The sequence below is a fragment of the Colobus angolensis genome, unplaced genomic scaffold (assembly GCF_000951035.1).
Source record: "Colobus angolensis palliatus isolate OR3802 unplaced genomic scaffold, Cang.pa_1.0 Scaffold451, whole genome shotgun sequence".
NCBI classification, from domain to species: Eukaryota; Metazoa; Chordata; class Mammalia; order Primates; family Cercopithecidae; genus Colobus; species Colobus angolensis.
In genome coordinates, this window is record NW_012117944.1 from 129,454 (window position 1) to 152,927 (window position 23,474).

At 43.8% G+C, this 23,474-nt stretch overlaps 2 protein-coding genes and 3 non-coding genes across 9 annotated transcripts; all 5 read right to left on the minus strand.

Moving 5' to 3' along the window:
- Nucleotides 1-1,295: 1,295 nt before the first annotated feature.
- Nucleotides 1,296-18,558, minus strand: RNASE4 (ribonuclease, RNase A family, 4). Of its 4 annotated transcripts, XM_011957903.1 has the most exons (3): nucleotides 18,015-18,558; nucleotides 8,241-8,344; nucleotides 1,296-2,544 (listed from the first exon to the last, which is right to left on the minus strand). In XM_011957903.1, the coding sequence occupies exon 3, from the start codon at nucleotides 2,525-2,527 to the stop codon at nucleotides 2,084-2,086; it is 444 nt and encodes a 147-aa protein (XP_011813293.1). In that variant the 5' UTR covers nucleotides 2,528-2,544; nucleotides 8,241-8,344; nucleotides 18,015-18,558; the 3' UTR covers nucleotides 1,296-2,083. The 4 variants fall into 4 exon arrangements, with proteins under 4 accessions (XP_011813293.1, XP_011813294.1, XP_011813292.1 ...); XM_011957904.1 differs by lacking the exon at nucleotides 8,241-8,344 and having other exon boundaries at nucleotides 18,077-18,558; XM_011957902.1 differs by lacking the exon at nucleotides 8,241-8,344.
- Nucleotides 7,707-18,594, minus strand: ANG (angiogenin, ribonuclease, RNase A family, 5). 2 transcript variants are annotated; one of them, XM_011957900.1, is made up of 2 exons: nucleotides 18,015-18,594; nucleotides 7,707-8,344 (listed from the first exon to the last, which is right to left on the minus strand). In XM_011957900.1, the coding sequence occupies exon 2, from the start codon at nucleotides 8,324-8,326 to the stop codon at nucleotides 7,886-7,888; it is 441 nt and encodes a 146-aa protein (XP_011813290.1). In that variant the 5' UTR covers nucleotides 8,327-8,344; nucleotides 18,015-18,594; the 3' UTR covers nucleotides 7,707-7,885. The 2 variants fall into 2 exon arrangements, with proteins under 2 accessions (XP_011813290.1, XP_011813291.1); XM_011957901.1 differs by lacking the exon at nucleotides 18,015-18,594 and adding an exon at nucleotides 13,879-13,979.
- A 92-nt stretch (nucleotides 18,595-18,686) lies between these two features.
- On the minus strand, nucleotides 18,687-18,758 carry TRNAP-UGG. Its single transcript has one exon. It is a non-coding gene; the product is annotated as a tRNA-Pro (tRNA).
- A 649-nt stretch (nucleotides 18,759-19,407) lies between these two features.
- Nucleotides 19,408-19,496, minus strand: TRNAY-GUA. The gene is given in 2 exon segments: nucleotides 19,408-19,443; nucleotides 19,460-19,496. It is a non-coding gene; the product is annotated as a tRNA-Tyr (tRNA).
- Nucleotides 19,497-21,008: 1,512 nt separating this feature from the next.
- TRNAT-UGU lies at nucleotides 21,009-21,081 on the minus strand. The gene has a single exon. It is a non-coding gene; the product is annotated as a tRNA-Thr (tRNA).
- Nucleotides 21,082-23,474: the final 2,393 nt, after the last annotated feature.

Sequence of the window (23,474 nt, forward strand, 5' to 3'; positions counted from 1 at the left end):
TAAGGCATTTAGGTTTTAGGTCAGGTGTGAGTTGAAGAGGTTTTAAGTTATTGAGAACACAGGCTAAGGGAGAAGAAGGGGGAACGGAGGGTGAAAAGTTGCCCATAGTGAAGAGGTAAGTTTAAAGAGAAAGGTAGAGACACAGAGAAGGGGGTGGTGCGATAAGCAGCCCTGGACTATAATGTGGGTGAGCAGCCAAAGCAGGCATCGCTGCAATTGACTTGCCACCAAGGGAATGTGGGTGAATGACCAAGGCAGGCGTCCCCATGGTGATCAGACACCAATGGAATGTGGGTGAATGATCAGGGCAGGCATCCCCACGGTGATCAGACATTAAGGGAAGACTGTCTTCCCGAGTCCATGACCGGCATCGGAGTTTTGGGTCCATGGATAAAATGTGTCTCCTTTGTCTCTACTGAAGAGGAAAATGAACTAGAATTGAAAGGACAGGGAAATTGAAGGTTAGCAAGACAGGCTGGAGAAGAGAGTGAAAAGACCACTTACCTAATTTGAAATTGGTGAGATGTTCCTTGGACTGGTTGGTCTGAGGACCTGAGGTCATAGGTGGATCTCCTCATGGGGTGAGGGCGGGGACAGGGGACCAGTCTCCTGAAGGAGTCCCCCGTTCCGGGTCTTCGGCACTAAATATCACATGCTTCCATATGAAGAGACCACCAAACAGGCTTTGTGTGAGCAATAAAGCTTTTTAGTCACCTGGGTACAGGCGGACTGAGTCCGAAAAAGGAGTCAGCAAAGGGAAATGGGGTGGGGCTTTTATAGGATTTGGGTAGGTAGTGGAAAATTACAGTCAAAGTGGGTTATTCTCTTGTGGGCAGGGGTGGGGGTCACAAGGTGCTCGGTGGGGAGCTCCTGAGACTCATTGTCCAGGAGAAGGAATATCACAAGGTTAATTGATCAGTTAAGGTGGGGCAGGAACAAATCACAACGGTGGAATGTCATCAGTTAAGGCAGGAACTGGCTATTTTCACTTCTTTTGTGGTTCTTCAGTTGCTTCAGGCCATCTGGATGTATAGTGCAGGCTTGGGCTCAGAGGCCTGACAGCTCCCTAATTTGTTTCTAAATATTCTAAGGGAGAAGGAAGGGCTGTGAGAATTGTCTTTGAGAGGAATCATTCTCTCTGGAGTAAATGAGACAAATCTTCAGTGTTGTGGTCATGGATCTGATAGGCATTAGTCTTTGACCAGAGTTTATGAGGTTATTAAGGTGCATGCATGTTTATAAACTAGAGAAGGATTAAAAAATTGGAGAAAAAGATATAATACCATAGCACAGTCTTCTCAGGTACCTTCAGTTTAAGTCCTTTATTACAAGAAAAACAAAAAAATCTTTCAGTCGGCAAAAGCACATGAGTCTTAATGATTTAGCACTTTTTTTAATACTTTGACTTACTAAGGTGATTCAAAGGTTCAGGAAAAAGAAAATTCCCAATATCATTTTCTTAATCTTATTCAACCCAAACATAACAATGCCAAAAAATACAGAGCTCACATTTTGCTGGCATACATTTCCAAATTTTTGATGCCTCCCCGGACCGGTGAATTTTAAGGATAAAAAAAAGCAGAGACTTTCAAAACATTCCTTGTGATGAAGTAGAAAAAGCCCTGAATAAGTGGCCAGTTATATTGGTTTTTTGTCTCAATTCTTCCATTAATTTTACAGTCTTCAGCAAATCCCTTAACTTTGAGCTTCTATATGTAATGACATCATTATAAGTGCTGTGGTATTAAAATGTGATAAACATAGATGACAGCATTTTGAAACGTTTGGAATACTACATAAATACACATAATAACTAAATTCCACGGGATAGGATCTGAGAGAGCTAAGCTGACCAGTATTATAAAAGGAAGCTTATTACAGAAAAGCCCAGCCTCATTCATGATAGGTTTATGTCTCCATTTCTCTTTGGTGCAATGTATTTAATAGAATGAGTTATACAGAGAAAAAGAATAAGAAATGAGCTAAGGAGACAGAACCTGGGACAGCTCAAATGCATTACTCACTGCTATTTAAGGAGTAGGTGTAAGGTCAACCACTCGCGATAATCCCTACAGGGTGGCATCTAACCGTCAAAGTGCACAGGCACCTGTGGGTCACCCTCGCAGGCAATGACAACACGTCTAGTGCTCGCCATGGCCCGATATCTGCAGTTGGGTGCCTTGGAACTTCCTGTATCCCTGCAGTCTGTGACCTTCACTACACCCTCATGGCAGTTCATCTTGCCGTTCTTGCATTGGATATTGGTGGTGCTGCAGATACTACGAATGTTCCAGATATCTTCATGGATGAAGGTGTTGAAGCGCTTGCAGTGATACAAAGTCATCTTCCGTCTTTGCATCATCATGTTGCAGTAGCGATCATTGCCACCTGTCTCCTCAGGGTGCACATGTTGCCTCAGGAATCGCTGGTACATGCCATTCTGGCCATAGGAGGGCTGGACCAGCCCCAGCCCCAGCAGGGTCAGCAGCAAAAGCAGAAGCAACGAACAGGTCCTCTGCAGAGCCATCAGTACCTTAGAGGTGCCTAGAAAAGAAAGCAAGGGGCAGGAGAAACAAGGTAAGAACTGGGCACTGGAAAAAGGTGTTGACAATAGCAAGCTGGCATCCTGACTCCACAGTCTCCTCTTTCCTCCTTCTTATATGCACCATCTCCCCACTCATCTCTGCTACTTTTCCCACCCCTGCTTCCCCAAGAGTGAGTAGTTTGCAAACATGATCTTTTCTGAAAGCAAGACCTTTCTCATTTACAGAGAGAAGTTGCTGTAGCCAGTACAATGACACAGAGCAGGGACTGACTGTGTGGCTGCCAGGCTTGTGTGGTCAGAGTATAAAAAGAGAGAACAGGTGAACCTACATGAAACTGCAGTTGTGTATCTCTTGGGGGAATTCCGTTTTATGTATGATCTTTGGGGAGTGTTTGGTTCCTGGGAGGCTCCAATTCCCAACAGTTTGGATAGACTCAGGATATGTCAAAGAAAGTTTATAAACTACTTTTAATACCTTACATCTGGGAATCTAGGTGGAGGAAGAGGACAGAGGAATATTTAGGGTTTGCCTTTCCTCTCATGACTATTCTTATTGTCATTAATTTTATTATTTTTATTTTCTTCTTATCATGTGGCTATTATTCTAATGTGATTTAAAATATATTATTCTAATTCCAGAATAATATATGCTATACATTAATCTAAAATGTATTGTTCTAATTCTAATGTAAAATCAGGTCCTTTTGGAAATCCTTTTAATTCTATTAAAAAAAAAAAAGTAAGTACCCAGATACAGTACTTAGAAGACAGTTGATAATAGCTACTGTTTGAATGAACTAGTAAGTGAAATCAGTGAGCTAATGAACAAATGCAATTAAACGGATAGAGTAAAGGTGTTTCCCAGGCTTATGAAATTGACTAATAAGAAAAGCTAAGAAATGTTTAAAAAATAAATTTAAACAGCACAATATCCTCAAAAGACAACTTGGACTGTGTCTTCTTCTCCTTGCTGTTTCTATGCATAACCTAAAAAATCTAGGCCCTGGAGATACATTGCTTTGTCTTGCATCTATTCTTGATGCTCCTCCTGTCTTGTCAATAGTTGCTGGTAGCTGTCTGTCTTCTCTAGTTGCAGCATCATTGTGTTGTCACCTGTTGCAGTGAAAAATAAGCATATATTTTATAGCATTAAGAAAAAATCCAGAGCACCAACAAAAAAAAGCATTGCCATGTAGTTTCCGAACATTCGTTGCTTTCGTTGACAGATTAAAGAAAGGAATCCAGGCCTATCTTAGTCTATACCCTGTGCTCTTTCCACTATCCTCTACTGCCTCTCTCATCCCATGCCCCAGATATTCATGATATCAAAGACTCTATATATGCTCAGAATTGCTACTTCCCAGCAGCAGAGTTTAATCAAGATTGGAGGTGGAATCACTCACCAACTGACTAGCCAGATACTGCCATCTGGCCGTCGCTCCTGGAATTGACATGAATTGTGAATCGGCTTGACTCTTGCAGTGAAGCAGGTGAAGCAGGGTCGATTTACTACAGCAAAAAAAAATCATCCCTGATTCAACAGGAAGTGAGCAACCTAAATTAGCAAGGGCAATGTTTTGAGAGTCAGGCGGCCCAACTCTACATGGGCAGTCCAAGGACTGACCCCAGTTGAACTCCTAGTTTGATGTATATGGGTACTATTGTCTTTCGATTTCAAATTCTGCTTCATAATGGTGGATCACACTGTGTGAATGACTGAAATGGCTTCCAAGGGACCTGTACCTTACTTACTTTGTTCTGCTGAAAGCCTACCTTTTGATTACTGATAATGAAAGCAGTATCAAACATGGATATTGTTCTTTTAAATGCCACCTCCTTTATCCATAGCCACCTTTTGTCTTTGTGCATAAAGATATAAAGCTGTATGTCATATTTGTATGCCCGCAGCTGTAGATGTGAGATACGGTGTTAGGAAGAGAAGGAAGTAAAGAGGTTGTGGGAGGAAGGGCAGATGTTTGATTCCTTTTTTGCCTCAAGAACAATGCACACAACTTCTGAAGGTATACTTAGTACTTGGATTATAGCTTCAGCAGATCAATATACTTTGGCTTGCTTTTCCGGTGGCACCTGGAGTTTCCAGAGTTTCATCTACTTTCTCTTATCCTGATTCTTTGTGACCAAAAATATGGTTTAGCAAGATAACTGGCTACAGAGAAAACCTCACCTATTCATGCGAGAGCAGACCCAGGATGTCAGCTTTTCTACACTAACCAAGTAAAGAAGACATAGAGAAATATTTGAAGACAGCAGGCCAGTGTGGACACCAATGGGTGTATCTCAAAGCTGTAGCTAAAAGAGAAAGTTGAATGATCTCCACATCATCCCAACACATACTTTTGGGCCAGGATTTTCCCCAAACACTTTCTCCATTGCACCACCCTGACTAACAGTAAGAACTTCTTTTGACACTGTGGTCTAAAAGACTGAGGCTGTGACCATGAGAAAATTACTTAACCTCTCTCAGCAGATTCCCTCATAAGCAAAACAAGCATATAGTACCTACCTCTTAGGGATGTTATGAAAACAAAATCAATCTAAGTGCCTATAACAAGGCCTAGCACATAGTAAATGCTCAGTAAATGTTGGCAATTACTGCTTTTTTTTTTTTTTTTTTTTTTACCACTTCCATTTTTCTTGGTTTCCTCTGCTTCTGTCAATCTGGATAAAATAATGAATGACTACAGAGTTGCATATATTATTGACTCCTCTTTATTTCGTAGAGCTAACTGTAGTCTCAAGATATTGGAAGTCTGTTTCTAAACTATAAAATATCTCAGCTACTAGATCCCTAGAAAAATTTTTCCTCTCCAAATTGCATGGAATTTTCTTCCTTGCATGTCACTATTCTTCAAAGGACTTAGCATTTTGGAGTGTTCCTTCTTTTTCCTTGCAAAGCCAACAATCACAGCTGACCAGGACTTCAATTCTTCAAATGATTCACTCAGGACAAAATGATCTGCCTGTGATTTGACATTTTATTTTAAACAGCTTGTGGTTATGATAGAACAAGAGGCCCAGACCGAAAAGGACTAGGAATGCTTGCCCAGCTGCCAGTACCATCAGCAGGTCAGGAAACACTCCCATCCCACTGCCATGTGATTTCCTGTGAAACAGCCATTTCCCTTAACACCAGAGCAAACGATGCAATGATAATGCTCCAACCTGATGTTTGGAGAAGATGTGAGTTTTCACAGCTTATGATGTGATCAATATAATAATGGTCCATGCCTTTGACTTGCCCTATCAAGGCCTTGAGTGGCAGCAATGATCTCGAGTAACTTTGCCTCACCTCAAGAAAATAGCACTGGTTGGAGAACTTAAGAAAAGGGCCCAAACAATTTACCAGAAACTGGGACTTTCTCATTTCCTGAGAGTTTTTGAGATTTGGTAATATGGCAAATTTTCCAGTAAGAGAGGTTTGGAATACTTTTTCCTGTTTTCTTAAGAAATGACAGTGTTTTCAGTTTTGAAATAGACTAACCAAAGGAGGAGAGATTCCTGTGCTGAGCACACACCAGCAACCTACTTCTCAAACCCATTCCTAAATTTGAATACTTTCGGTGAGGCTGGGCTCTCCTAGGTGGTACCTGGACAGCGTTCTATAACCTGAGCATTGGGGAGCCAGGGCTTTTGGCCCATTTCAGGGCAATACCAGGAGTAGGAGAAGCCACCATAGGGAATACTGAGACCACAATAATTATGTGTTCACAAGGCAGTGAAACTGGTGATTTATAACTAATTTACTGGCAACCACTTTCTAAATAACATATCCAGGTACCTGTTAACAGAAATTAGGTAACAAGAAGCTGACTACTGAGTCTGTAGATTGAACTGTGTATTTTACAAAGAGAGTGTTAACCTAAGTTATGTTTACTTAAAAACAAATCTTGGGGAAGAATAAGAGATAAACTGGGAATCTTTCCTTTTTTTTGAGATGGAGTCTCGCTCTGTCGCCCAGGCTGGAGTGCAGTGGCGTGATCTTGGCTCACTGCAACCTCCGCCTCCCGGGTTCAAGCGATTCTCCTGCCTCAGCCTCCCGAGTAGCTGGGACTATAGGTGCATGCCACCAGGGCCCAGCTAATTTTTGCATTTTTAGTGGAGACAAGGTTTCACCATGTTGTCCAGGATGGTCTTGATCTCTTGACCTCGGGATCTGCCTGCCTCAGCTTCCCAAAGTGCTGGGATTACAGGTGTGAGCCACAGCGCCCGGCCGGAATCTTTCTGTAACTTCCCCAAAACATCACACTTGCCAGATATTAGCTGATTAAGTAAAAGATTACAGAGTAAATAATGTAATTGGTTTTTGAATTTTATATAAAATAACCATGACAAGAGAATATCCTGGGAGCATTCCATTCAAACATCAAAACTATCTCTCGCTTAAGACAAAAAGGTGGCTACCCTGAATGAATTTTGGTTTCGTGCTGGATTACATATCTGTATGTGTGTGTGTGTGTAACAGAGAGACAGAAACTATAATAATCTGTTGGTTTGTTGGTACTTGGTCCTTGGAAACTCCTCCTGAAGGTTTCATATTTGTAGAAGTAATATTAGCTTATTATTTGACAGAAAAAAACAACTTGCCTCTCTTAAAAATTCTGCTTAGTGGCTATGAGCCCTGGAATTTTTCCATCTCTGTAGATCAACTTACCATTCTTTCCCTCACAGAGAAGTAAAATCTACCTCCCTAATGACTTGTAAAAAACTGACTGATAAGGTAAAAGTGGCCAGGCTCGGAGGCTCATGCCTGTAATCCCAGCACTTTGGGAGGCCAAGGTGGGTGGATTGCCTGAGGTCAGGAGTTCAAGATCAACCTGGCCAAAATGGTGAAACCCTGTCTCTATTAAGAACACAAAAATTAGCCAGGTATGGTGGTACATGCCTGTAATCCCAGCTATTTGGGAGGCTGAGGCAGGAGAATGACTTGAACCCAGGAGACAGAGGTTGTGGTGAGCCAAGATTGTGCCATTGCACTCAAGCCTGGCAACAGAGTGAGACTCCATCTCAAAAAAAAAAAAAAAAAAAGAAAAGAAAAGAAAAGAAAAAGGCATTTCTATCCTATGCAGTCCTCTCAGGGAGCAACCAAGTAGAGAAAATGGGGGAAAGATCAATATGCCCAGAATCAGTGAGAAGACTCTGATTCTTACTGATATCAGCAACATTTTTATTTATTAAACATGTTGTCAGACAGAAAACAAAAGGTCCAGGTAGCTCTTTCTTTGGGCCCTTGGCAATACATGTTGCCACACTGTTCTAGGGTGCAGAGGGGAAACGTAAGGCAAGGGCAGCAGAGCCAGCACTTGACCAGTGGCCCGCTGGTTACGGATGGAAAATTGACTGATCCAAGTGGACAGGTAGGTCATTTTCACAAGCAACAACAATGTTTCTGAACCCCGCTGTGGCTCGGTACCGGCATGGAGGCCGGGGGGATCCTCCACGTAGGTTGCAAGTGGTGACCTGGAAAGGAGACTTGCTTATTCTTAGGTTTTCTCCGTAAGGGTTTCCATTCTTATCTCCACAGATGGCCTTGATGTGGCGACTGTTGCCATGAATAAAGGTGTTGATGCCTTTGCAGGGTGAGGTCAGGCCCTGTTTCCTCATCATGCTTTCACAGTATCTGTCATTCCGGCCCTGTGGTGTGGCATCATAGTGCTTGGTCAGGAAGTCTCTGTACCTGGAGTTATCCAGAGCCAGGGTGGGTGGGGTCAGACCCAGACCCAGCATGAAAACCAACAAGAAAAGGCCCAGGCGCATCACCATCTCTTCCAACACAGGCTCCTGCCAAGGGCAAAAGGAGGAATGGTAGACGCAAGAACAGCATCACCAAATCAGGCGAAAAGGACAGGAGCTTTCATCTCTGACACAGCATCATGAATCAGATCTTTTCTGCCACCAAATTATATATTCTATTTTCCCTTTCTCATTAACCTCACACCTCTTGTCAATCCATTCCTCTAGAATGTCTATTTAATAGTTTCCTGAGCACGGCCTCTAGCTCCAACCATTCTTTCCTATCCCTTAGAATCACTGAGTATTTCTCTATCAGTCGTTACATTACAAAATTCACTCTCACTCTTTAATTCATTTATTAATTAATTGAATAACGAACATTACATAGGTCCCTACTGGGTACCAGGGACTGTACTAGGTCCTGAGGCACATTAAGACATACCAAATGACGGCCGGGCGCAGTGGCTCACGCCTGTAATCCCAGCACTTTGAGAGGCCCAGATGGGCGGATCACGTGGTCAGGAAATCGAGACCATCCTGGCTAACACAGTGAAACCCCATCTCTACTAAAACCAGAAAAAATTAACCGGGCGTGGTGGCGGGAGCCTGTAGTCCCAGCTACCTGGGAGGCTGAGGCAGGAGACTGGCGTGAACCCCGGAGGTAGAGCGTGCAGTGAGCGAGATCGCGCCATTGCACTCCAGCCTGGGCGACAGAGGGAGACTCTGTCAAAAAAAAGACATACCAAATGCCTCCTTAATAGGAAATGAGACATCCATGGGGAAAGGATGGGGGCTTCAATGTACTGAGATGAGATAGTAATATAGGAGGTGAGAGCTAAGAAGAGAGAGTTTTAGGGGAGTGGTCTCTAACACTTTTGGCACCAGGGATCATTTTGGTGGAAGACAGTATTTCCATGGATGGGTGGGGGATGGTTTCAGGATGAAATTGTTCTGGCTCAGACTATCAAGCGTTAGTTATTTAGATTCTCATAAAGAGTACACAATCTGGATCCCGCACATGCGCAGTTCACAATGGGGGGGGGGTCCGGCTCCTGTGACAATCTAATGCTGCCTGCTGATCTGACAGGAGAGTACACAATCTGGATCCCGCACATGCGCAGTTCACAATGGGGGGGGGTCCGGCTCCTGTGACAATCTAATGCTGCCTGCTGATCTGACAGGAGGCGGAGCTCAGGCAGACAGGCCACAGACCGGCATTTGGGGACCTCTGTTTTAGGAAACCCTGAGCCCAGAGAAGGATCAACCATAAAATTGTTTACGACAGGATTCCAGCTAATTACTCAGCTAATGTGAAGAAAGCAGTTGAAAGCAGTTGTATCCTGAGCTGAAGGGAAGCAGACCTACTTCCCCAAGAAGTAGGTGGTTCATGGCCAAAGGTGAATTTGTTCTGTACCATTTAGAAGGAAGAGGGAGGAGCATGGAAGAAGACACTCGATGTTTGGAAGATGGGTCTGGAATCAGCCCTTACAGAGAAGAGGAATATGAGGTTATTCTTAGGAGCTTCTCACATTAGAAGCAATTGAGATTACTCTAGAGAATATTTTCTAGTTTCTCCTGCATATGTACATACGCTGTTACACAACAGGCAAAAGGTGCTACTATGTGGTAAAAAAATGCCTTAGACTTTTTTTTATCAAATCAAAGGCCTTACAGTTTGCTCTAATGATTTCTTAACATCTTCCTCAACAGAAGAGAAAAAGAGGATTCCTGCCATCACGTCTCAAGAGCTGTCCCTCTCAAACTCTAGAACGCACACATCCCAGGAATGTTGCATCACAGACACTGAACACACCTTTAGGTAGGTGCTTTAGGTAAATACGGTGCTTCTTCCTGGAGCATAATTTTAACTCAATGACTGATCACTGAAAATAGAACTAAACAAATATGAATTATAACAAAATAGAAAGCAAATTTCTTATGAACTTTTAAGATTCTATTGCTTATGAAAGTTGAAGATTAGAGAATTGAAAAGTATTTGGTATGTGCGACAAGTAGTTTCTGACTATACCTTTAGTTTTTTGGAGAAAATTTTAAAGACTATTCAGAGCCTTTAAAAATCATTACAGATCTAACCCACATTATATCTAATATATGTGAATGCCCCTATATTTGACAACAAAAATAACTTTTCACTGTAAAATTTTACCTGATTTTTAGAATTTTGCTTTTCAAATTGTTCGTTTATGAGTAACTCACTGAATTTATGACTGGCTATGACTTCTTGGTAGTCATTACACATACTGAGAAATTCTCACAAAGGGAGAAAAATCTGATTTTCAAATTGCATTACATTCTTAAATGTAATACAATTCTTATGACCCCTAAACGTAAAAATAAATGGTACATTTTCATAGACACTAAATTAATTATTAATTTTTTATTTGGTGCTTGTGTGTAAGTCAATGAACATCTTCATATCGAATAGTTCTGTAGCCTTTGCAGGAAGCACCAATGTTGTGCAAGTTGTGGGGATATTGCTGTCCACAGAAGGGAGTCTGAGCTTAAAAAGGCCATGGGTCCTAGCACTAGGCCTGTGCTGTGGCTAGCCTGTTCTGAGAGCAAGACTGTGGATCTAGAAAGACACAGGACTCCAGTGTTCTACGGTTACATGGGAAGACATGTGGGGTGAGCAAAGTGGGCTCTCTTTCTAATTTGCATTTGGTGTTGATTCCATTACAAATTATAATCTATGAACTTAATACAAACATTTCCAGCTGCTATTTACTTCATTATTGTGGAATGAAAAATTCCTTAGCATATAATTTGGTATTCTTCAGCAGTGTATCAAATTTGTCTGCACTGACATTTGTCTATACTTAAGACGAGTTGCTATCTCTAAAAGTCTGAAATGCCATGCTGAAAGGGTGTTCTTGGGAGTTTATCAAGAAAGAGGCACATGATTGCAGAATGGAGAGTCAGCCCTAAAGGAGTAACAAGTATTCACTCATGCAGTTGCTCCAGTAGAGCTGTTGGGCTGCCAAGCCACCCACTTCCCAAGTTCTTTACATTTACATCATGCTTTTCAGTCTCCTGTGTGTGTTTCCTGTTTCTAGCTTTTTGGAAGATTTTATCAAAGTTTTATTGATTTGCAATCAATTAAGTCTCTTGCTCTGTAATGAACAAATACTGACTTCTAATGTCAAAAGTCTCTCTTACATAGTCAACATCCCTCTGCCTGGTGCCAGAATCTCAGAATTCAAAAAATCAGGGAGCAGAACCAGAGCTGCTAGTACCTAAAAGAGTCATTAGGTGGCAGTGGTGGATACGAATGTTACTAATATCCTCTCTAGGAAAGACCGGACTGGGAAGAGGTGACAATGCTGTATAACTGGTGGGAATATTGCTGTTCACAGACGCGAGTATGAGCTGGTAAGCCTGTTTAGAATCTCTGTCCAAACTCTCTCTGCATTAGATATTAAGACCAAGGACACCTCACCAGATATAAGTGCCAAAGTAAAAGCCACAACGCTCAGGATCTACCCATAAGGATATCACAAAATAAAGATCGACCTGCTGTCAGGTTTCACGGGTGCCATTTCCAAGCATGCCATTACCCATGTGATCCTGGATGAACAATGGACTATTTACTTGTTAGTGTTTCTTACTGGTGTATATCCTACAGAACTCATATCATTCACCTTGAATCAACATGCTTGCCTTATTATACCCCTTAATAGTTTTTAAATAATTGACTTCATTTTTCTCTCCAGGCCTGTTCATCAAGAAAATAAGAGAGTTGCTAGCTCTAAAAATCTGAAGTTTCATGGTTCTCATTAAGCATAATAGAGACTTTGCTAGTTTCAATAGCAAAAGTCCAGTGACCTTCAGTTACAAAAACAAATTTTGTGTAAGTTTAGTTGGGGGCACAAGGCACCAACTGAAACAAGTAGATGACAGGGTGACCTGTGGCCCAATCTCATTAAGATGCATCATCCCATAAGGCTCAATGTGTAAGCCAAGCTCACATAACACCTCTAGGTAAAACACTGGACTACACGGGGGCTTAGCCTCTTAAAAAGCCACTTGTTTTTTTAGTATGAAGGCCCTCAAATCCCAGTCTGCAGAGGTCAAAGGGCATCTTTGCTTCTGATTTGCAGAATATGCACATTCATTTTGTAACAAGTCAGCTAAGGTTTGCACGGGCTTACTGTAATCTTGATTCCCTAAGACATCCAGGAGCCAAATCTCAGCAAGCGTACACCAAAACCACCAATATCTAACATCTGCTCCCTCACTCAAAACTTTCTCAATATATTCAACTCTAAATTTCTCAAAAAGCAAGGTAAAATGGAATTGGGAGAAAACCAGTAAGAGACACATTATTTGTGGTATAAAAGTGAATCTGCCTAAGCCAAGGGTGCAGAGCCTCACATCTGGTGGCAAAAGTCCTATAGACATATCCTTCTATACCCAAACACGTAACTGTCTGTTAGCTTTTTGTCAGTGGAATTAGTCCCAGCTGTTCTCTGTTCTTTTTTCTTTTCTTTCTTTTTCTTTTTCTTTTTTTTTTTTGAGACGGAGTCTTGTTCTATCGCCCAGGCTAGAGTGCAGTGGTGCTATATCAGTTCACTGCAACCTCCACCTCCCTGGTTCAGGCAATTCTCCTGTCTCAGTCTCCCGAGTAGCTGGGATTACAGGTGGCTGCCACCACGCTCGGCTAATTTTCTATATTTACTATAGAGGGGGGTTCACCATGTCGGCCAGGCTGGTCACGAACTCCTGACCTCAGGTGATTTGCCTACCTCAGCTTCCCAAAGTGCAGGGATTACAGGTGTGAGCCACCACACCTGGCCCCATCTGTTCTTCAGAGTAACTTTATCTTCTGTATCAAATGAATCTGTTAGTTTTCACAAGGATTAATATTGTCTCCCTCTCTCCACAGGCAATGTTCAGTATTCAAGAGATTCATCAAATTTTACACACCAGTGAGTTACTTTGACACTCTATGATGAGTAACTCTAGTTATCATTTTCATCAATGTAGCTTCACACTTTGATATATCCTAGGGCAAAATCCCCCAAAGTGAGAGCCTAACACCCAAGGCATATTCATCCCTTTATCGCTTTTCCTTCCTTCTTCCCTTCAGCCTGCCAGTGAGCCTTCTTTTGATCTTGGGATGTGTCCCACTTTGTTTTCAAAGAGCATCCAAAACTTTTCTAAGAAAAGAAATTAGCAGGGAAGGTTAGAAGGAAAGAATGCTAAAAACATACTTTCTGCTTCTTTCCTTGTTAAGCCACGTGTAATGCCTGTAGCAGCGGTGGATGACATGGGAGGACTCCCGATGCCCTTCGGCAAGTGGCTCCCCCAAGCCTTTGGGGATTTTATCACAATTTAGAAATCCCTCCTAAACTTCCACTTGCTCCCAGTCTCACTAATTTCTCTTTATCCACATATAGGCCAGCCCAAAGGAAACCGGTTCTCGTTGTAAACTTTAGAATCTGATCAATTTCCTTTTTAATTCATGAGCTTGAGCCCAGAGGCTTTAAAGGGAGGAAAATGGCTTCATTAAAATGGATGGATGACTAGAAATAATATATAAAACAAATAGAACAATAGATTACCCAGGAGTAAGAATCTTAAAAACACCTGGCAGTTTCCCTTCAATGGGAGATGGTTCCAGCCGTTTGTTCCTGGAGATGGGTTTCGGCTGTGTGAACCTGGAGGCCTCTCCAGATTCTGATTATATAGTGTTCTAATAAGGGGGTGGAGAGAATAGAGCTAAGGACCCCCAGTCCTGGCAGGGACATGAAAACCAAGGACACTGCTCTTGAACAAACGAGGAGGGTCATTCACCTTTTTGCTGGGCATGATTGGGTTAGATATTAACCCATCTGAATGGATTGGAGATTTGTTCTGGAAGACAAAGTTTGAGAAACATGGCCTTCTGTCCAAAAGTTACCTTTTTCTGCTGTCTGTGGTGCTTACTCTTGTCCATGGCAGGACTGAGTTTTCACTATTCACACATAATAATCTGGATCCATAAGATAGCATCTCTGATCTCCCTGGGCTAACTCCAAGAACTGCCTTGGAAGATGTCACAGAGTAAGATATGGTCTTCCAGTAAAATGCTTTTCCACTGTAATTTCTATTTATCATTTATCATATCACATTCTATTTATCATATCACATCATTTGTTTTCATGAATGGATGCTAAGCACATTATTCCATCGATTTCACACAGCCAGGAAAGCACTTCTAGAGAAGGTTGTGTGACAGCTATTAGTACACTGCCTCTCCCCCTACACTCAACCTCTCAGCTTCTAACCCCTAAAAGTAGGCTTGCCATGTTTCCTGGGTTTCTCCTTCTTCTATCTTTACCTGTCCACAAGAGCCTAACCCTGAACATTCAATTGTCTGGTCCTTGTAATGTAGTTGCAAAATTGCTTATCTCCACCATCAAAGCAGGGCTGTAGATCTATTGCTTGCGTAAAAACAGTGGGCCAAAGGTCACCAGGATCACTTTATAGATCTCATAGTTACCAATATCAGACAGTAGCAGGGTACCAACTGTTTCACAGACCCCCAGCATTTGCTCACAGTGGTGTTGGACCTAGGACAGTGTTATCTTTTTAAAAATCCTCAATCCTCTGTTGTCATCCACCTACCTGCAAGTATTCAGTCTGGCTGCACTTGAGAAGCTGTCAAGACAGGCTGCCTGCTAGTGAAACAAATGCACTTGAAATCACAATAATTATAATATTCAGTGCACTCTTTCATTTTGTGAAGCTCTCACATACATGACTACATTCAACCAGCACCAGGACTGTGTGAGGTAGGCATTATGTAAATATGCTCTGCTCATGAGGAAACTCCAAGAACAAACAGCAGATGAATGGTGGAGTCAGACTTCGAACCCTTTGTAAGCAAGGAGAAAACTGACCCGTCTTTCCAGACTCAGCTCAAGCAACACCACCTCTGAGTCCTGAAAAGCAGAACTCTGCCACAATATACAACCCATATGCGCCTGCATACACACAGCCCCATGGCCTGAAGCTCCAATTCAAGCACCAACTCACACAAACAGAGTAGCCTCTGGTTTTAGAGTTCTGCAGTAGTGCTGGGCTGGGGCAACCAGCAGCCTCTGAATATAGTCAGGTCCCTTCTCTGCCTCTGGGCCTTCACTGGACAATCTTTGGAGGACTCACAATCTGCCCACAATGCAAAAAGACAGTTTTTTGTTTTTCTTTTAAACTTGGCACAAGGAAGTTTTGTTGAAACAAAAAGTAGGGTTTGGGGGAAAAATTACTATTTCATTAGAACGCATGTAGGTACTTAGTCATTTGTGTTTTAAAATACAACAAGGAATTATATTCTATGATTAAGGAACATCACATCTTTGTCAGTAATTTTAGTACAAATGAAGGAATTGCCAATTGCAAAAAAAACTTCATATATTTTTTAAATGTTCAGACAGCTTTAACTTGAAAGTCATTCCCCTTTCCTGGAGATTTTTTTCTCTCTCTCCCTCAAGCCAATAATATCCCTGCACACAGACATGGGATGCATGGGTCCTGTTTCCAAGGACTCTAGTGTTGGAGCACTTTCCTCCTTCATACAGAGTATATATGTTTCATTCTGTCTCAGGACTAAAATTAGATGATGGGAAGAATGGACTAAATAGTTTCTAAATTTCTTTATTATTCTAACAGTTTAGGTCTATAAGCATGAAACTTATTCAATAACGGAAGTCACAGGTAAAGAAGGAAAAGCCCGCGTGAAAAGAAGAACCGCGTCTCCAGGAAGTGGCAACACTACTGACTGAAGGACAGTGGGGACAAAGTCCTGCTGACACGCCTGTATTTCCAAACAAAGACAAAAATTAAACATTTGCTTTTCAACCAACTCTGAGCTTTGTGCCCACTCACTCTTTGATCCCATTCCCTCTTTCCCAAGTATTTCATGGCATTCTTCTGGGAATAACTGTTTACGGAGAATTACAGAGAATCCGCTTAAATACAGATTAAATAAAAACTCCTAAAGAAAGGTTTCACTAGCCTTCATTGGTCCACTTTTTTATCCATCTACTTTAATTTGAGTCACAGTGACAAATGCTTCCAACAATAACTTGACAAACCTCTTACTCTTGCCTGCTTATAAACTGATTATCTGCTGTCAGCAATAGCTAAAGCCATTCCTCTTTTCCTGGAATGATTTTTTCCATCCTCTCTGCCAAACTATAGTTCGTCTCCACGTTACTAGAGTGCCTCATGTCCTGTTTCTAACATCGCACCACTCCGTGCAGTCACAGAACAATAGTGGAAGGGGCCTCTGAGACTGTCTGTCTACCCCTCATACTAAAGAAGAGACAACTGAGGAACAGAGAAAGAGACATGTGTTGCCCAAGGAACTCATGGCATTCGCGGGACTAGAAGCTTTCCAATGCACCACACAACTTTTTTTTTTTTTTTTTTTTTTTTGAGATGGGTTCTTGCTCTGTCACCCAGGCTAGAGTGCAGTGACGCAATCTCGGCTCACTGCAACCTCTGCCTCCCAGGTTCAAGGGATTCTCCTGTCTCAGCCTCCCGAGTAGCTGGGATTACAGGCGCTCACCACTGTGCCCGACTAATTTTTGTATTTTTGGTAGAGGCGAGGTTTCACCGTCTTGGCCAGGGTGGTCTCGAACTCCTGATCTCGTGATCTACCCACCTCGGCCTCCCAAAGTGCTGGGATTACAAGCATAAGCCACCGTGCCAGGTCCACACAACTTTTATTTTCCATACTAGTACTTTCTAGACAATCAAAACTAACTTTAAAGGGTCCACTGAAAGTTGCTGTTCAAAGGAAACCTACACTGACTATTACCATAAATTCAAAAAATATTTTACTCTGCTTGTCATCAGTAAAAGAATTGCTTGAATTGAAGCGTATGTAACAAATCTATCCTCTTGCAAAACTAGTTAGTGGCTCTGTGGTTAAGTAAGTCTTCGAATACCTGTGGCTGCTTCTGGGAAGGTGGTCCTGTGCTGCAGATAAATATGTCACTTGGGTTTCTATTGATTACATTATTACTTGATTATAAGATTCTTACTGTCACGAGGGAGGATCTTGGCTCATCTGGGATTTCCTTAGCCCCCTGAGTGGTGCTGAAATTGTTTTAATAAAGATGTTGCGCTTTACTCATGTGCTGCTGTTAGCATTTGACGTGCTGTCTCAGAGCGAAAAAACCGAGGATCCCAGCCTTCCAGTAGGAAGGCTTGAAAGAGGATGTTGGCAAGTGTCTCCAAGAATTGCACAATATTTGTTGAGGGTGGATTAAGGGTGGGGAGGCAGAGGAGAGTAAACAGAAATATACCGATCCCCAGATGTTAGTTACGCTTGCAAAAACTAAGGCCTGCTTCAAAAATCTGGTGATTAACCTGAATAACAAGCAAAGTTTTCTTAGTTGTGGGCAAGTGCAGGCCTCCTAGGGCTTCCCTTAGGTTCGGCGATTCTGTGGTCCCCCTCCAAGCCTACCAATCAATAGAAGCTGGCATCTCTGCCCAGCTGCGCAAAGTAAAAACCCGAGTGGGAATGTAAAGTCCTTAACTCATACAAATACTGGACTTTCACCTCCCTCCCCATTCCTCCCTCTCCAGCCCAGTCCCGCAAAAGCCTCCCCGAGGAGTCCCAAGCTGCTTCTACTAGGAAAGGACTCCCCGGCCACAACGCCCCTGATGTAGCTACCAAAGAGCAAGAGGAGCAGGAGCGTGAACGTACCTCGGCCTCTGAACAAGTCGGCAGAAACGGACAGGACGGTAGAAAGAAGTTTTGTTTCTCACCTGCTTCTTCCTCCCTAGTATGACGATGGGGAGTGCGTAGAAAACGCAAAGTTGTTCTTTTGAATCCTGCTTTACGTCTGGGTGGAGTGGCGTGCTTGCGTGAGTGTGTGTACACGGACGGAGATGGGGGCGTGGTGAGGAGTGGAGGGTCGGCAAACTAGCCTCTGCGTAGCTGGGACCGCGCCCTGCTTCTCCCAGGAGGCCTCTCCCGCCTGCATCCGCCCTTGGAGCTGGCGCCGCAGCAGCCCCGCCCCAGGGGCCGCAGGGGCAGCCCAGGCAAAGAACAAGTCTGGGATCCACGCTCCTTCTTCAACTGGAACCCAACGGGCAGCAGCCGCGAGCGCACTGCCTCCACGGAGAGCAGATGGCGGGAAACTGGCTTCTGCTCCCAAGAGCCAGGCGGCCCTTAGGAGACTATGCCTGGCTGAGCGTCCAGGAACCCATGAAGCTCGGTCTTGACACTGGTCGGCAGCCCCATCTGCCACGTACTTATTCGGTGCTGCTTTCTTTAGCAGGACAGCTCAACACGAGACAGTCTGTATTTCAAATTTAACGGAAACTTTTTTCAGTAGTTGCCAAAACACGTGTGGAAAAAAAAAACTAAACCTGAGGGCTCGTCCGGGATTTGAACCCGGGACCTCTCGCACCCAAAGCGAGAATCATACCCCTAGACCAACGAGCCACCGTATTGAAAATGGCTTCATACGACTCTGAATTTGTTTTCCGCCTGCCATTCTGAAAGTTTTTCTGTTTTTGTTTTTTTTCTTTGTTGTGACATTTCCCTTTGGCCTTATTTAGCTATTCCTTCCATCTTTACCAAGTTTCAAGTATGGCTTATTGTCTGGCTTATTCTCCTCGATCCAGACGCAGGATGGGGTGAACGAAGGCAGCTTTTTAGACTTTAGACATCCTTATATCTCACTGAGCCCGGAGAGCGATTTAAGCCCACTAGAGCCTGGAGGGAACCTGGAGGGGTCTGAGATAGAGATCGAGGGCCAGAGCCGAGCTCGGTTGCAAGGCTGTAGGTTACTGAGCCCCAGGACAGACGCGCGCTACGTATATACCTGCCGACCTTTGAACTTAACGTAGAAGACAAAATATAACACACTTCGGTAAGATAACAGTGCCTTCCCCCAACGGTTGGACGATTCGGGTCTACTGTCCTTCAGAGCTAGGAAACCAACTTTTCAAAGTGTGATTAATGCAGCTCAACTCGTGGCTAAGCTGTTTCCTTCGGACAAGGGTAAGAGATAGAAAGAGATTTCATCACGTTAACATAGAGATGTATTGCACAAACTAAGAGCTACTGTAAACCCCAAAACAGCAACCTCTCCTTCGAGCCGGAATCGAACCAGCGACCTAAGGATAGCAACACGGTAGATACTACAGTCCTCCGCTCTACCAGCTGAGCTATCGAAGGGAGTACGAGAAAGCGGCTCCTAAAAAACCCTATTCAAGACATCCTTAACCAGAGACGGGAACGAGAAATCTCTTTATCTCTGGAAAGTGATTATTGCAGAGTCGCAAAGCCAGCTTGTAAGACAGTCCCGCGTCCAAGGTTCTGAGGACAACCTTTCTAAAGCTGGATTCCCCTGCTTCACTGAGGCGCTCCCAAGCAGAGCAGGTGCCCCTGGAACCTGGACATACCCAGGCTGCGCATCCTCTGGGCGCACGAGGCCTGTTGGCCTCACTGGGCGCGGACCCAGGGGCCTCGGGAGCATGGATGCGTGTGTTTGTGTGCAGGGTGGGGACCCGCACCTGGGCGTCGGAGAACTGGGGGCTGAGGCGGTGGGACGCACACAATTCTGACTGCGCAACTGTGAACGCCGGAGAGGGCGGGCCTCCAGGCTTAGGCCCGAGCTCTCTGGTGTCCTCACTTTCTGCGCTCCCCTCTCAATCTCGGCTCTTCCGCTTACACGTCCACAGACTCGGGAGGGAGAGGGTGTAGAATGGAGCAGTGGTCCCCAACTTTTTTGGCACCAGGGACCGGTTTCGTGGAAGACACTTTTTCCACGGACCTTGGGGGCGGGGAGGAGGAGTTGGGGGATGGTTTCGGGATGAAACTGTTCCACCTCAGATCATCAGGCATCACTTAGATTCTCGTAAAAGGAGAGCAGTTTAGATCCCTGGCATGCGCAGTTCCCAATAGGGTTCGCGCACCTATGAGATTCTAATGCCACCGCTGATCTCACAGGAGGCGGAGCTCAGGCGGTACTGGTAGCTAGCCCGCAGTTCACCTCCTGCTGTGCGGCCGGATTCCTAATAGGCCATGGACCCGTGCGCAGCCCAAGGGTTGGCAACCCCTGAAATAGAGGACATCTGGGCAAACCCAATGTTTCTGTGTGAATTCGCTATTGGAGAAAATATTTTCAGCTCATTCAAAAGGAAGGCCACATTTCTCTGCTTCAAAATCAAGTTTAGTGACCCAAGTCTCGCCCCTAAAGTCGGGCCCTTAATATCCCAAAAGCCCACTGGCACATGAAACCTTGCCGCGCAGTGTGCATCTGTCTTCTGGACACCTGGCAAGAGCGGTCATCGCTGGCTCTTCCTGTTTCAGAAGGGGAATCTTGATCTCTACTCCAAATATGCCCAGACCCGGGGCTTGAGAATAGCTTAAGGGGCCATTGTCTCGCCTAGCTGTCCCCATTTCCCGCTCGGCAGCGAGCAGGGCTCTCGCCGCCAGTCCGCAAGCCGGGGCGTTGGCAGAGGCTGACGGCGATGTCCACCGCTTGTGTAATGGATTGCGCCGCATTCCAGGAGGTAAAGCAGCATTACTACTGGAACCTAAAGGAAACGTTTTGCTCAGCTAGTGTTTATTTGGAAGCTCTGAACGGCGGCAAGAAGTTATAATTTGCCACGTTTTCTCAGGGTCAGTTCAGAAGGACTAGGAGGTGAATTAAAGTAAAAGCTGAATCGAGAAAGTAAACTCTAAAGGCCCCAGCGAGATTTGAACTCGCGACCCCTGGTTTACAAGACCAGTGCTCTAACCCCTGAGCTATAGGGCCTCACGGAGAACAGGCGTCTTCCTTTCATAGAAAAGGAAAGGAGTTTCAGGGCTTCTGCTAACATCTGAGCATAGAAACTAAGTAAAACCCGGATGTCGTCTCAATCCACTTCCCAACCATTAGACTTCAGTTCACAGACTTTGTTCTTGCTGGGGATGGTGCATAGTGAAGGCCAGTGACAGGGACCACTACTATCCTAAGATTGGAGAAATCTGCCCAACGCGACACAGTCTAACACAGAAAGACTCTCCACTTGCCCACTTCAGACTGAAAATTAAGAAAGGAAAACCGGCAGAGGAAGGAGCTCACCACAGATCTCACTTGAAACTGCTGACATCCGCATTTTGTTTCCTGCTTGTGAGTCTCCCACTGAGACTCACAGTTGCGAGTCTCAGTGCCAGAAGCAGGCATTTCTTAATTCGCAGTTTAATTCATTCCTTCATTCAACAAACACTGCATTCCAGTCTGTGCTAGGCTCTGCACTAAGAACTAGGGATCCAGATATGATCTTTATCCTGAAGTCACTGTCACAGTCTTGTGGAACAAAAGAACTTTAATTTTCATGAAGGAAAACAATGAAAAGTAGCTGTGCCAGGTGTGAAGGGGCGGTAGCCATGTCAAGGTCCACACATTTACAAAGTGAACCATCTGGAGGGGTCTCCAAGAGAGCATTGGCCTGAGCTGCACTACGAAGGGAGGTTAAGACTTAGACAAAAATTGGAGCAGGGTGGTCCCTGGTAGAATAAAATTACGAGCAAAGTCCGAGAAAAAGACTGAGACATTCAAGGGAACACTGGCTGGGGCAGCAGGTGAGAAGATTTGTAGAAGAAAATAGAAATTCACCAAACATTGATGAGTTTACGGAATGAATTGAAGGGACGAGCAACCAGAGTCAGAAACACCAGTGACTGGCCATAGTGCAGATGCTCAAACATAAAGCTGCAAAAGGGTAATCCTTATGGGACTAGAAAGGAAGGGATGAGTGAACCTAGATATGAAGTGCAATCAAGAGGAAAGAGAGGAGACTCTCAAAAGTGCCTTTAAGAGGCAAGATAATACTTACAGAAAAAAGGAAGCCTACCTCTTCAGGGTATCTGGAGAGGGCGGAGGGGTGATGCTAGGATTTAGGTAAGCTGAATATTAAGCGAAGATGGAGCAGTTCACGGGAATTGTATGATAGAATACTCTTGTGTCTAGAGTTTCATGAATTGATAGATGAATTAATCAAATTACATAAGTCATCCATTGAGTTAGAGACTACGAGTCATGCACTCTTGAAGGAAAAGAATACAGAGAAAACAGCCGAGACTAGAACGTAAGCTTTGAATAGCCCTGTTACAGGTGTATGTTACATTAGTGTGCGTCCAACATCCTTTAAAAATTCTCCTTACATGTGGATATTTCACATATTATAAGTAAGTCTGTCCTAGCACACTTGCTTTCCCAGCTTGCAACTGAGAATGGGCTTGTGACCTGGGCGCCACCAATCAGATGCATTGCCCAGGAAGCTTTCCCTTTAGAAACATAAACAGGAGTACAGGATACCATAGGGAAAACCCACGTTTTTCCAAATACGGTATCAGTGTCAAGTTTCTGGATATGAGTTTTCTTAAATCCATATGCTACTGTTTTTCTTTAGCTCTGGAAAATTCTCAGTCATTGTATTAGTTTGCTAGGGCTTCCATAATGAAATACCACAGACTGGGCGACTTAAACAACTGAAATTCGTTTCCTCACAGTCCTGGAGGTCAAAAATCCAAGACCAAGGTGTTGGCAGGTTTTGTTCCTTCTGAGGCCTCTTTCCTTCACTTAGAGATAGCTGGCCTCTTGCTCCCGCCTCACATGGCAGTCCCTCTGTGGGTCTACACCCTTAGTGCCTCTCTTTGTGTCTAAATTTACTCCCCTTATAGGGACACTAGTCAGGCCCACCCTAATGGCCTCGTTTTATCTTAATCTCCTTTTTAAATGCCTTATCTCCAAATACAGTTACATTCTGGGATACTAGGGATTAGGGCTTCAACATAAAAATTTAGGGGGGATACATTTTAACTAATAGTAGCCATTATCTTCTCCTATATTATATATACATATATATGTGTGTGTATATATATTTTAGGCTAGTCAAGTGAAGTAGTGGAGTGGAGAAGGAACAGAAAGACCTGTAACTGGTTGTGATCAATTAGTTGTAAACACCACTGCACTCAGACCAGCCAGCCTCCTATATTGTTTTTACTCTATTTTTCTCTCTCTTTTTGGAACTGAAATTAAACATCTTTTTTTTTTTTTTTTTTGAGACCGAGTCTCGCTCTGCGGCCCAGGCTGGAGTGCAGTGGCCGGATCTCAGCTCACTGCAAGCTCCGCCTCCCGGGTTCACGCCATTCTCCTGCCTCAGC

What these genes read in the sequence shown, in the direction of transcription:
- ANG (XM_011957900.1), bottom strand. Translation starts at nt 8,326, where the DNA reads ATGGTGATGCGCCTGGGCCTTTTCTTGTTGGTTTTCATGCTGGGTCTG.
- RNASE4 (XM_011957904.1), bottom strand. Translation starts at nt 2,527, where the DNA reads ATGGCTCTGCAGAGGACCTGTTCGTTGCTTCTGCTTTTGCTGCTGACC.